This window comes from Ammospiza nelsoni, chromosome 12 (assembly GCF_027579445.1).
Source record: "Ammospiza nelsoni isolate bAmmNel1 chromosome 12, bAmmNel1.pri, whole genome shotgun sequence".
Classification (NCBI taxonomy): domain Eukaryota; kingdom Metazoa; phylum Chordata; class Aves; order Passeriformes; family Passerellidae; genus Ammospiza; species Ammospiza nelsoni.
Window position 1 is genome coordinate 7,766,227 of NC_080644.1, and position 12,703 is coordinate 7,778,929.

The 12,703-nt window shown below is 52.5% G+C and overlaps 1 protein-coding gene across 1 annotated transcript; it reads right to left on the bottom strand.

The window, feature by feature from the left end:
- Positions 1 to 5,821: 5,821 nt before the first annotated feature.
- On the bottom strand, positions 5,822 to 12,402 carry CDK5RAP1 (CDK5 regulatory subunit associated protein 1). The gene is made up of 13 exons (XM_059480794.1): positions 12,162 to 12,402; positions 11,461 to 11,564; positions 10,964 to 10,998; positions 10,188 to 10,288; positions 9,846 to 10,056; positions 9,014 to 9,134; positions 8,504 to 8,734; positions 8,153 to 8,250; positions 7,987 to 8,042; positions 7,741 to 7,871; positions 6,724 to 6,873; positions 6,183 to 6,323; positions 5,822 to 6,059 (listed from the first exon to the last, which is right to left on the bottom strand). The coding sequence occupies exons 1-13, from the start codon at positions 12,400 to 12,402 to the stop codon at positions 5,979 to 5,981; spliced, it is 1,701 nt and encodes a 566-aa protein (XP_059336777.1). The 3' UTR covers positions 5,822 to 5,978.
- Between the last annotated feature and the right edge of the window lie 301 nt (positions 12,403 to 12,703).

The window sequence follows — 12,703 nt, forward strand, 5'->3', positions numbered from 1 at the left end:
ACGTCTGGGCTGCACCAGAGCACCTGGCTGCAGAAACACCCACACCTGGGGGCTCAGGGAATGGGTCTTCTGATGATCTGTGTGTGTGCTCAGAGCACAGAGATGAAGGGCAGATGCCAGGTGCCCTTTGATGACAGTGGCAGAGCTCTGTCACACGGGGACAGGATGGGTGGCAGCGTTTGGCCCAACCTATTGAATCTGTAATGCCTCATTGGGCACCTTCAGTTTCCAGTTCCTAAGGAAACAGAAGGAGGAGGATGAAGGAACGTGCCAAGGCTCACTTGCTGTGAATGATTGCAAAAAAAGGTGTAAATATTTCCTCAGCAACCCTAGAGCCAAAATGCCAAAGCCCAAACCTCTCCTGGTGGCACAGTGCCATCAGGCTGTGTCCCACCTCTGCTGTCACCGAGGCAGGAGTGGGCAGCCCCTGGCCACTGTGAGCCCTGTGGGGACAGCAGCAGCACCTGCACTGCTCTGACCCACCAATATTAACAAAAACAGTGCCATGGGGCATGTCCCTGCTGCTGGCACCACCTAGCCCCAGTGTGCCAGGACAAGTGGCTCTGGAACAGCTCAGATCTTTGCCAGCTCTGGTTGCAAGGGCTCTGATGGGGTTTCTCCTGAGGTTCCTCTCACCCTACTGAGTTGCCCTGTGGAGTCAGGTCTGAGCCTCTCCCAGGCTTCTGCACCCACTGGCACCTGTGTGCTGTGCAGAGCACCCCAGGGTACTGTCAGCATTGCCACTGCTGCACTGGCTGCTGAGCATGGCATAGGGAAAGCTTTGCCACCAACACTATAAGGGCTTTTCAAAATTGAGTTTGGATAAGAAACTGTGGGAAGAATCTTCCCTTTAATGAAATGTCAGAATGTTTCCCATTTTTAAAGGAAAGTTGGTTGTAGAATTGCCTCCTGTTTGGTTCTGATAGCTTCAACCAAAGCCTCCTACTATTCTTTTTTAAACTTCCTGTAGTTAAATTACAGAAAGAAGACATAAAAAAAAAAAAAAAAGAAAAGGAGAAGGAACAGATTAAAAGACACTAAATAACCCAGAGAGCAACTTGTTTAGTCTCAAAACCCCATAATCAGTGAATCTCATTTCTGTTCCCATCACTGTCCTCATGGATGCAGGAAGGGGAGGAGGACAATCCTTTCTGGCTGTTCATTTTCACAGCAGTGTGCTGAATATTAATCACTCTCAGACCCTCTGCTGGAGGCACTGCTGCAGATTGCCCATCCTGCAGCCACTCTGTAATTCCTACATGGGATCCACAGCCAGGGTGGGTGACGGATCCCACAATGACCTCGCTCTGTGAGTGGCAAACACACCCCCAGCAGTGTCCCTGAGCACCCTGACAGCTCCATTAGACATGCCACTGTGCATCAGGCTGTTGTCATCCCTGGGGTTGCTCTCCAGGAATCAGACACCTTCTCCTCCTCCTCAATGCAAGAAGTCAATGTAAGGCAGCAAGGTTGAGATTCGGGTGTTTTCAACACTGATGGACCTTGCTTTTGACACCCTTGGAGCCATAATGAGAAAGCCTCAAGCCTTGTCCTTGTGCTGACAGCCCTGCCTGTCCCAGGCTGGCCACCCTGCCTGTCCCCAGGCTGGCAGCACTCCAGCCCCACGTTCCTGGTGGCAGGGGCAGCTGCCCCACACTGGCTGCTGGGGAAGGTGGCTTGGACCCAGCAGGAACAGGGACCCTGGGCAGGGACCCCTTGAAATAATGTGAAATAATTCCCTTTCACATTTCCTGGTGGAAGTTCTGCTGAAGGGGAAGAGCCCCTGCCAGGCACACAAAGCACAGAAAGCAGCCCTCTGCTTTTCACAGATACAGCTGTCCAAAGGAATTGCAGCACCTTCGCCTCACTGGAGGCATTTTAATTACTCTATTGACTCGTGCTCCTGAGAGCCCCAGACGTGTCAGAGCTCAGGCTGGGATCAGAGGGATGCAGAGAGACAGGGAGGGAATGCATGACCACCCCTGACAGCCCAGTGCTGCCCCACTGCTGCCCCACCACAGCCCCAGTGCCCTGCCCTGCACACTGAGTGGTGCTGGGCCATTCCATGCTGTCCCTGACCAGCATCAGACCATCTTCATGTCTCTGATCTGTGTCTGACTGTTAAATAACTCAGCAGCAGGGGAAAAACACTTGAAAAAAATATCTGGAAGATATAGAGCCATTAATGAAAAACATCAGAAAATAGATATCAAGTAATGACACCGCAATGAGAGCTTATTAATAGGAAAGGCTAAAGATAAAACTAATTTAAACCTGATGAGACAAGACATCTCATCTTCAGGAGAATGAGAAGTCAATAGTTGTCTGTCAGCAAAGGAAATAAATTGCTCACAAGGGAGGAGGGAAAGCTGCAGGACTGCTGGGCCCCAGAGAGCAGCAGTGCCTGTGACAGACTGAGATACCCTCTGAATTCACAAACCCCATGGCTCGGAGCTGCCACTCACCACCTCTGTCATTGTCATGCAGGTCACAGCCCAGGAGTGCTCCAGGGAGGCACACAGACATGGAGGGAGGCTGGGGACACACAATGCCAACCTGGGGGGGCTGCAGAGCAGCTTGGGGCTGGTCTGGGGTGCACCAAGCAATGGCAATGGAGAGCTCATTGCATTTCCAGCACAGCACAGAGTTCACCATCAACTGCAGAGGAGCCTGCAGGAACAGCTGTGCCTGCCCTGCCAGAACCCAACCACTGCCAGTTTCAGAAAGGAGTGAACTGTAGAACTGTTATTAGAAGTGGAAAACAGTTTTGAAAGCTCTTTAGGTTGCATTAAATCCCAAAGCTCTGTGCAAAGAGCTGGCTTCAGAAATGGTGATGAAAAACTGCTGAAGGAAAACTCCCTGAACCCCCAGCCCACAGCAGTCCCAGAGCAGGGAGGAGGAGGAGGCCTGGGGGAATGGGCTGGCAGGCACATGGAGCCTGTCTGCTGAAGTGAAAAGCCACAAGGAAAGAGGAGGAAAGCATTTCCCCTGGCACAGCCTGGCAGGCTGCTGGCATCACTCAGAGGCAATGCCTTGTCACCTGCCACCCCCTCAGCAGAGCAAGCTCCAGCTGACCTAAAGCAAACTGTGCTTACAGGCTTACATCAGGGAAAACATCCATCCTTCCCTCCACCAGCACCAGGACATGCAGAGGGAACACAGACTGCAGAGTTCGAGGCGTTCTGGGGGAGGACATGATACACCGTGGCCAGCTCTGGCACTGGGAAAAGCCTGACTGCTCTGCCCAAGCTGCTTCAAAAGTTTGGAGAAGGGAGCAAATTTGGGCAGGAGAGTGTAGGCAGTGATGGGGATCAATTTTGAGGCTGTCCTTAAACCAGTAAAAGCCAGTGCTGAGCAGGGAACAGGGGCTGTGAGCACCTGCTGCTCTCGGTCCCTCCACTCCCCGAGCACAGCCAAGACCTGAGGACAAACAAGTTTGTTCTCTGATGGGGGCCAGGGGAACAAACAGGCTCTTGTTCTCCCTGCCAGCGACCTTTCTGCCAGGTGAAGCTATTTGTGTGTGCGGGTGATGTCCAGCCTCACCCACACCCTGCCAGCAGAGAGGAAAGCTCAGGCTGTGATTTACGAAATTCCGGTGTCAGGAGACACCCTCAGGGCACGGCTGCTGGAGGAAAGTAAATGTCATCCCCGCACTTCAGGTCTGCACTGGGAAACCTGATCTGCCAAAAGCCTCCTGAGGTGTTTGCCCATGGGCAGGACTGACTGCAAGGGCACAGCTTTGACCTGCAGAAGGCACAGGTGTACATCAGGGAGATGGGAGGTCTGGGAGGGTTCAGGGCTCTCATCCCTGCTCAGGGTGGGAACAGAAACGTGCAAGAGCACAAACGAGGTAGGTGTCCAGCTTTCCCAATAGCTGGATTTAGGCAGCAAACCTTACAAGTGACACAGAACCTGCATCCCACCTCCAGGCCTCAAGAAAAACAACACATTCCTTCTTCCACGCCGTGCCAAAGGACTGACTCAGCCTCCAAGGTCACCGTAAGCACTTCCTAATGGATGCTTTGCTGCCTTAGAACCTCGGTCTTCATTCCCGAGACCTATAAAAACTAAGGAGGCGAAGCAAATGGTGAGTGCTACGGCTCCCCAGGGAGCCCGTGCAGTGAGCATTATCATCACCTCCTCATCAAAATGTAAAACCCAGCTCTCCTCCTCATTAGTCTCCCACTCTTAAAATAATGATTGTAAAAGGGCCACAGCTGGCCTCAAAGCAGGATGGAGGGGGGAGGGCACACTGTGGTCTGTATTTTCTACTTGGAATAGATGCTCCTGGGGAGGTCAAAATGAGCAGGGAAAGGTGGGTGTCAGCCCTTTTTCCAGAGTGCTGGCTTGGGCCCTAATCCCAAAATGCCTGGGAATTATGAGCTGAAAGATTTGCCATAGGGCAGTTAAATTTGGCTACTGATCAGTGGGCTTGATGAGCCAAGCATCTTGGCCTCATTGCCCATCACCTCTGAGGGCTGTTTGCTTATACATGCTGCTGCTGCCTTTGGGATTTCAACCAAACTGCTGCCTCTTCCTGAAACCCCCCTGGACCACAGGCTCATCCTCACTCACAACACAGGTTCAGGCCCTGGTTTGTGAACTTGGGCCAAATACACATTCCCATGTGGAAGCAGGAGGGCAGAGCAGCCCTGTGTGCCTGTCAGTCCCTCAGAGCCCACACAGACAGTGCTGTCTGTGCAGATTCACTTCCTGAGAAGGGACTCAGCTCTGATAATAAACAAAATGTATTTGTTTCTTGAAGCCTAATGAATATTCAGTGAACCATGCTGTTTTCAAAGAGAAACAATTATAGCCCAGAAAGAGCTGAGCAGGAGAGGTGGCTTTCGAGCAAAACCTTTTCACGTTTATTTTAAAATTCTGCAAATTCATGTTGTGACTGCCCTGCTACCAGCTGTTCCTTCAAAACTGGCCACTGGCTTGAGCCTTTTACAAGGATTTATTTTAATGACATGATTATCTGTATGAAAAGGGGTGATCCTTTCTCACATCTCAGTTTACTCACAAGTGCAGGTCACAGGTCCTTGTTTGAATTTCACAGAGCAGGCTGGAATGTGACATTGCGCAGCCAGGGTCAGCTGCAGGCTGATGAAAACAAGGAACTGTCAGATGCATTTGAAGAACTTACTGGCCATTTAAATCAGTACAACCACTTCTCTTGGTAAGCAAAGGGAAGGACATCCATAGATGTTTGGATTACAAAACTGCACCCCATGTTTTAAGCAGCCATCTCTTCCCACGCATTCGCCAGGCCTGGAAACAAGGAAATCTTCTCCAGACAAGATCCAATCCTCCCCAGTACCAGGGCAAGGCTGCATTCCTTCAGCCCCAGACACAACAGATTCACTGGAGCACGTTAAACACCATTTTTCATTCCACAGTCCAGTGCCACATTCCAACACACAAATGTGGTGTGGGTTCTTGCATCCCCTTTCCAAGCATATTGCCAATATTTTGAAAGAATTAATTAATCTTCTGTTACTTCAGGCCTTTCTACCCTTTGACAGTACTCCTGTCCCTCTCCAGCAGCTACTGGGGCTATGTTTTGTAGGTACTACCAGCTTTTGCAGCTCCTAAATTCAGCTGAGCTTGTAGGAAGGAACTGCTCTGCACATCCATCTCAGGCTGGGCTGTGCCAGAGGACGTGATCACAGTCAGAGGACAGACCTGCAGCACTCTGAGGGTGGGACAAGCGTCAGGGCAAGTCAAAATACACAATCTCACAGTACTTGGATTTTGCAAGTTCACACACAGCTTCTATCCCTTTGAACCTGCACACACTATGACAGATAACTTGGCACCAAAGCAAAAATATATATGTATTTTATTATTCCATAAATAAATTTTAATATACATATATATCTTCCTGGTTCTACCATATCTCTCCACCTGACCACAGTTCCTTGTTTCTTCATGGAGAACATGTGCTGCTTCCACCCAGGGGCAGCAGGGATCCCTCAGTGAGAAGCAGCAGCACGGGACAGGGTGGTCCGATAGAGCGGAACTCCCCGCAGGGTCTGCGAGCTGGCAGAGGTTACCTGAAAGAAACAGCACAGGCCTTCAGGCACTGGGGAGGATCCATTCTAATTTTAGGCTCTTCTGGCAGCAGCTGCCCTAGAGAACAGCACTGAGCAAGGAATTGAGCACTGCAGGTAGGTCACCTTCACCATCACATAGTCCCCGGGCTGGGCCCTGCCTGGAGCCCCGGGCTCAGCAGCATCCTCCAGCTCGGCGTCGGGGAAGATCACCTTGATGTTGCCATCGTTCCTCCCACACAGCTCCGAGGCAGAGCGTTTGCTGGGCTGGAAAGAGGACAGGGAACATTACCTGCACGGCAATTGCTCTGATTCACTGCTGGGCCTTATTGCCTCAGGAATTAATTGAGCACTATTGATGGTATTAAACCTACATTAACCAAGCCCTGGAACAGATCACTGTGTCCAGAGCTGCTGGGTGACACTCACACACCAAAGCACAAATTCTGTGCTTGGCCAGAGATGCATCCCTAACTGATCCCATTCCCTGCGCTCAGCTCAGTGCTCTGGCAAAGTCAGGCTGTCTGTTTAAGTGTGAAGAAACGGTCTTGGGAGTCCTGGGATTACAAGGGGAAAGTGAGAAGGGAAGGCAGAAGTGGTGACTGCTGTGCACAGCCTCAGATCCAGCAAGAAAGGAGGAGGACAATTCCATTCCAGGCCCACTCACCCCTTCCACCAGCACCAGCTGGGCCTGTCCCACCAGTGCTGTGTTGGCCCTCGCAGCCTCCTCCCTGAAGGTGGCAATGAGCTGCTCCAGCCGCCGCTTCTTCACATCTGCGGGGACATCGTCCTGCAGCCGGTGATGTGCCCGTGTCTTCTGCACACACAGAGCCAGAGCAGCCCCTCAACACCCAGCCTGAGCCCAGAGCCTTGGCTGACCCCATCCAGCCCCACTGCTCCTCCAGCAACAGCTTCCCACATTCCAACAGCATTTCAGTTTGTATCACAAAGGAACTATTCCAGTGCCAGCCCTGCCCTCACGCTCCTCACATCTTTCTTCTCCACCTTTTAGGCAGAGGGTCTGATGCAGGGCACTGAGTATCAGTGGCTGTGAAAGAGTTTTGCAGCTCCTGTGTGGGATGTGCCTGTGCCTGTCTGTCCATAGACAGGCAACAGATTCTACTACTTCCAGTCTATGTACTGAATGGTGATCTAAATCCCTTTGCTTCCTTAAGTTTCCCAACCTTCTGTCCTCTTCCCCAGCAGTATCATACACTCTGGAGAGCATTCTAATGGAGACTTACCAACTACCCACTCTTCTCATGGAAATACCTTCTCAAAAATTCACCACTTCTCTCCAGACTTGACTGACAGACCCTCATAGCTGGGCTCCAGCCCAGCACCATCAGCACATTCTTCATCAGCAAATAATGTATTTGCAGCCTCTGCTGACACAGTTGCTTCCCTGCAATGACCCTGGAGCATCTTCAGAGCCAGGTCATTGAGCAGTTACCAACCCTGACACTCCTACAGAGAAGCTGGAAGCCTCCCAGGCAAAATAGCCCTTGCAGAACCACATACCCTACAAGTGCTACCCGGGACAAACAACATCTACCAGCATACAAGTCTTTGGGTATGATTTTCATCAGCTTTTAAAAAAATATGTTATTGTGAGAAATAGCACTGAGGAGTTTAGGGGACACAGCCAGAGATAACAGCCTTCTCCACCAGTGCCTGCACTCACCTGTCTCATGCTGTAGGCAAACAGGAAGCCAACATTGTAGCGGACTTCCTGCAGCAAAGACACCGTCTGCAGGTGATCCTCCTCTGTCTCTCCACAGAACCCAGCGATGAAATCACTGCTCAGGCTCACTCCTGTAAGACACATACAGCTGTACACTTCCCTCATGGAAGACAGGACTGCTGCACTTGGGAAAGGACAGTGAGATGCAGCCATGCCAAGTTCAGACCAAGCCAAAGGAACACGTACCTGGAATAGAGTCACGCACGTGGTGCACGAGCTCTAAATATGCTTCTCTTGTGTATCTGCAATGAACAGCACATGGATTTACTAAATGGAAACCCACGACATCAGTGAGGAGAAACCAGCAGGCAAATCAAAGGGCAGGACACAGGGCTCCTCATGGGTGACCCACCCTCGCCGCATGGCCTCCAGGACTCGGGTGCTCCCACTCTGGGCTGGGAGGTGCAGCTGTTTGCAGATGTTGTGTCGCTCCTGGATGAGCTGCAGGACCTGTGGTAAGTGATCAGATGTCTCAGACAGCTTAACTGTACCTGGGTGCCAAGGGAAGAGTACTCCCTGGTTAAAAGCCAGCAAACTGCAAACCTGCCAGCTTTAGCCCCAACATCCAACTCCCAGGAGCTGCTGTTCCCAGTTTGGGAACCCACAATCTCTTTGTTTGGGAAGGCAGCACAGCCCATACCTCACATTTCAGAGCTGCCTTGCTGCCTGCAAGCAAAAGCCAAGGTGTTTATTTTACACTTGCCTCATCGGGAAAATCCTTGGGGTGTGGAGAGGTGAAACGGATCCTCATTTCTGGATCAATCCTAGAGACCTGGTCCAGCAGGTGTGAGAAGCGCAAACCTCCTGCTTTGGCTTTGTACACTGTGCTAAAGCCACGGCTGAGGGCTGGGGCAGCCACTGACTGAAACTGCACCTCAGACAGGTCTCGAAAGCTGTTCACATTCTGACCCAAGAGCGTCACTTCTTTCACTCCCTACAAAATATACAGAGAGGAAGAAATATAACCTGGACAGGATGGCTGAGCTGCAAGGGTAGCCATGGTTTTACTGCAAGGAGTTTCTGACTGAAGCCCTCCCATGCCTGTCTGTCATGGACTATTACAAGGGGACTCCAAAAGCCAGTGGTGGAGCCCCACCACAACCTCATTTCTGCAGATAAAGGCACAGGTTACAAGTACCACAGAAAACATTGTTACCAAGAACCACCCTTCCTCCCACAGGCTTGGGACAGGTGGGAGGAGGCTCTGCCTCACCTGATCCGAGAGCATCCTCACTTCCTGCAGGATGGAGGCGATGGGGCGGCTCCTTTCCCGGCCTCGGGTGAAGGGCACGATGCAGTAACTGCACATGTTGTCACAGCCCCGCATGATGGACCTGCCCAGAGGAAAGCACAGGTCACCTCCCTCCTGCAGAACCATCCACACTGCATCCTGCCCAGGATGAGCCCAGAACTGCTGCCTGCAGCCAGCTCCACACACACACCATCCACACTGGATTCAGCTTGCCCTGAGCTAATGCCTCCTGATTTTTCATGCACATTTTCAAGAAAGCTGGAGAGCTAATGAGGCACAGACTGCCACTGCAGCCTGGCAGTGATCAAAGATCTTTCTACATCCCACTCTTGCAGAATGACACTGTCCTTCCACACACTACAGCCACACTGAGCAGAGTCTGATTTCATGTCTGACAATGTTATCACCAAAACTAAACAATCAGAAGTTACAATGAGTGGAGCATTAGAAGAAGGAATAGCAGAACCTGGGGCAGGGGACCACAGAAGGAAAGGGATGAGAGAAGCATGGACTTCAGGAAGAGACAGTGGCACAGAAATCACTCAATGCAGCATCAGGCTGAGTGTCAGCATTCCCAAAGGACAGAAAGAGAAGTCCACAACAGCCAGAGCTCAGGGCATGCTCTCCAGGGCTCAGTCACACAGCAAAGCAACAGCAAAAACAAACACAAACACACACACACTCAGTGCAGCCAGGCACTGCATCTCCTGGGCAGCTGCTGTCACTGACACATCTACTCTGCACAGATTTCCAAACCAGAGCCACGAAACAAGCACTGGGAAAAAGTACTCACACAAATGCTGTTGTGCCACCTGCACTAGTCTGGACAGGCAGAATGTCAGCATAGGTCTCATCCAGGGACAGCAGGACGTTGGCAGCTTGCTGGCCAGACTCTGCCACTGCCAGCAGCCGGGGAAGATCACGGTAAGCATCAGGGCCTGCCACGACATCGACCAGCTTCTCCCTGTGCAGAATCTCCTCCTTAAGCCTCTCAGCCATGCATCCTGCCAGCAAAGGAGAAGGCTGCTCATGAGGCAGTGCTCTCTGTTACTGCCCTGCAGCCCTTCCAGCTGCTTTTACCCCAGGCCAGGGGGGCTGCTGCCAGCGGGACTCAGGCCATGCAGCCCGGCCGTACCCAGGATCCCGACGCGGAGCGGAGCTCGAGCCTGGGGCCGCCAGGCCTTCAGCGCCTTGAGGTGCTGCAGACGGTTCCAGATGGCCTGCTCTGCCTTCTCCCTGGGGAGCCAGCACAACGGGCTACTGCAGCTGCTGCTCCTGCTCTGAGCCCCAGCCTGAGCGGCCCAAGTGCTCTGTCAGGAGAATTCAGCTAAAGCAGGGAATCTAATGGCACCTGAGAGTGCGTTTGTGGTGTGCGGATTATGTCTTGGCTCTGTCTTATCTGCTATCACTTTGCTTGCCTGAGAGCATCTCCACTGCAGAAACACTTTAAGGACTAAGCTCTTGGGGACAAAAAGTGCCTTGGCCACACTACAAAGTACCCTGCAATAAGCATTTGGTGTCTTCTGCATTCAGAATAAACAAGGAAAGTTCCCTTTATATCAAGTTGCCCATAAACATATTTCTCACATTTTTAAAGTACAGACACTGCACTAGAGAGTCGCTTCAAGAGAAGACAGAATATTTTAAAATAAAATCATTAATTGTGCAGGTCTCTCACTGCCCATGACATATACACAGAGATTACACTACCAAAGAACTTCTCACTACCCAGAGAAGCAATTCATGGCACAATGAATGTTGTAAATCATAGCACCAGCCAGCCCTACCCTCAACTAAATAGCCAGTTTTATACCTGCATACTCCTTTCCTCATGCAACATCTTTATTGCCTTGGTTTTCAAATGGTAATTCCTTAAAAAGTGTCCCAAACCAGTGACAAATATCTCCTTACCTCACGGAACAGGTGACAAGAAGAACCACATCTGCCTAAATCAAAAGCAACAAAAAGAGAAGAATCTATCAAAACCAAAAAATAAGTTCTCATGCCCTGCCCCGGTAACCTAAAGATGTAGACTCTAAAACTCACTTAACTCAGGGAAAAAGACCTACCTGAGCACACAGAAGATTTCAACAAAAAGAGTTGCACGAAAGAAACAGAAGACAAGCAGAGTCTTCACTAAACGGTAAAAGTAAACTCAAAGAGGAGACAGGAGGATCCTGCTGTGTCCAATTCCTCTCCAACTGAGACACAGCCCAGTAGTTTAAAGAAAAAAGACAACCCACAGCTTTCTAGCACACTTGTTAAGCAGCTTCCTTCACTTCACAGAACTCAGACTGCAAACCTCCTAACATCCCCCAGGGTTGCACTCCAGAGAAAAGCTGGGACTTGCAGGCACAGGCAGGGCGTGAGGGCTGGGCTCCAGGAGAGCTGCCAAGGTGCTGCCTTACCTCACTCAGCTCCTTTGTCCTGGCATAGCCATTCTTCTGCAGGATGGCCCAGACGATCTCGGTGTCGCTGACATTCATCTGGCAGCCGTAGGTCTCCAGGTACACTGCAACACAGGCCATGTGACACAGGAGCCTGCTCAGCTCCCATCCACAACCTGTCCTAGCCCCTGCTCTGCGGGAGCAAGCCTCAATCCACCATTGGAGCCAGGGAAGCAGCACAAAAGCTGCCTGCACCTGCAGCCCACAAGGGATAAAAAAGGGCAGGCTCTGGGAAACTCGTGTGCTCTGCAACACGGCAGGGCTGGGCTGTGACTGCAGAGCAGCAGCAGCAGCAGCAGCTGTGTCCTTACCGAGATACAACACTCGGGGCAGTGAACACCATCCCCGCCAGGGCACCACCTGTGCCACAGCCCCACTGACAGCCCAGCACACACTGCGGGCAGGCGCCAGAGCAACCTGCTCTCTGTCCAACGCCGTGGTGGTAGAACACACACGACTTTGCAGCCAAGAACTAAACTCTTTCTAGCGTCAAAACCCCCTCAGGTCCCCAAAAGCAACCAAACATCCCATTTTCCCCACTCTGCTCCGACTGGGAAGCACCATTGTCTGCACCGGCCTTACGGCTGCCCTTGACCCGGCAGCGAGGCCACAGCAGGGGGTTCGGCTGACCCAAACAGCTCCGACCCCGAAGACCCACAGACCTTTCGGGGCACCGGGGATAGAGCCCGGCTCAGGCGGCAGCTCTGGCGACGGTCCCGGCTGCCCCGCGGCAGCTGCCCTCAGGAAGTGCCGCAGGTCGGGCCCCGCGGGCAGCGCAAAGCCGCGCCACGCCGGCCGCTGTCCCGGCCCGCAGCGCGCCCTGCGGGCGGCCCCGCTGCGGGGAGTGGCCCCGGACGGGCGGAGCAGCCCCGCCGCCCGCAGCGCTCGGGCTCCGGGCAGCATGGCCGCGACCGGGGGGGCGGTTTGGGGACGGACCGACCGGCTGGGGAAGGACCGGCCCCGCCGTGCGCCGACAATGCGACTCCGCCGCCGCCTCCGCCCCTCGGCGCCGCGTTCCGCCCCGCCGCCATTCCGGGCCCGCCCCACTGCTGGGAGGCGCCGCCGCGGGAATCACAAAATGAACTAGGCTGGAAAAGAACTCCGAGGTTCTCGAGTTCAGCCTGTGACCCAGAAGCACCATTTCAGCTAAACCAGGGCGTTGAGTGCCATGTCCAGTCTTCCCTTAAACACCTCCAGGGACGGT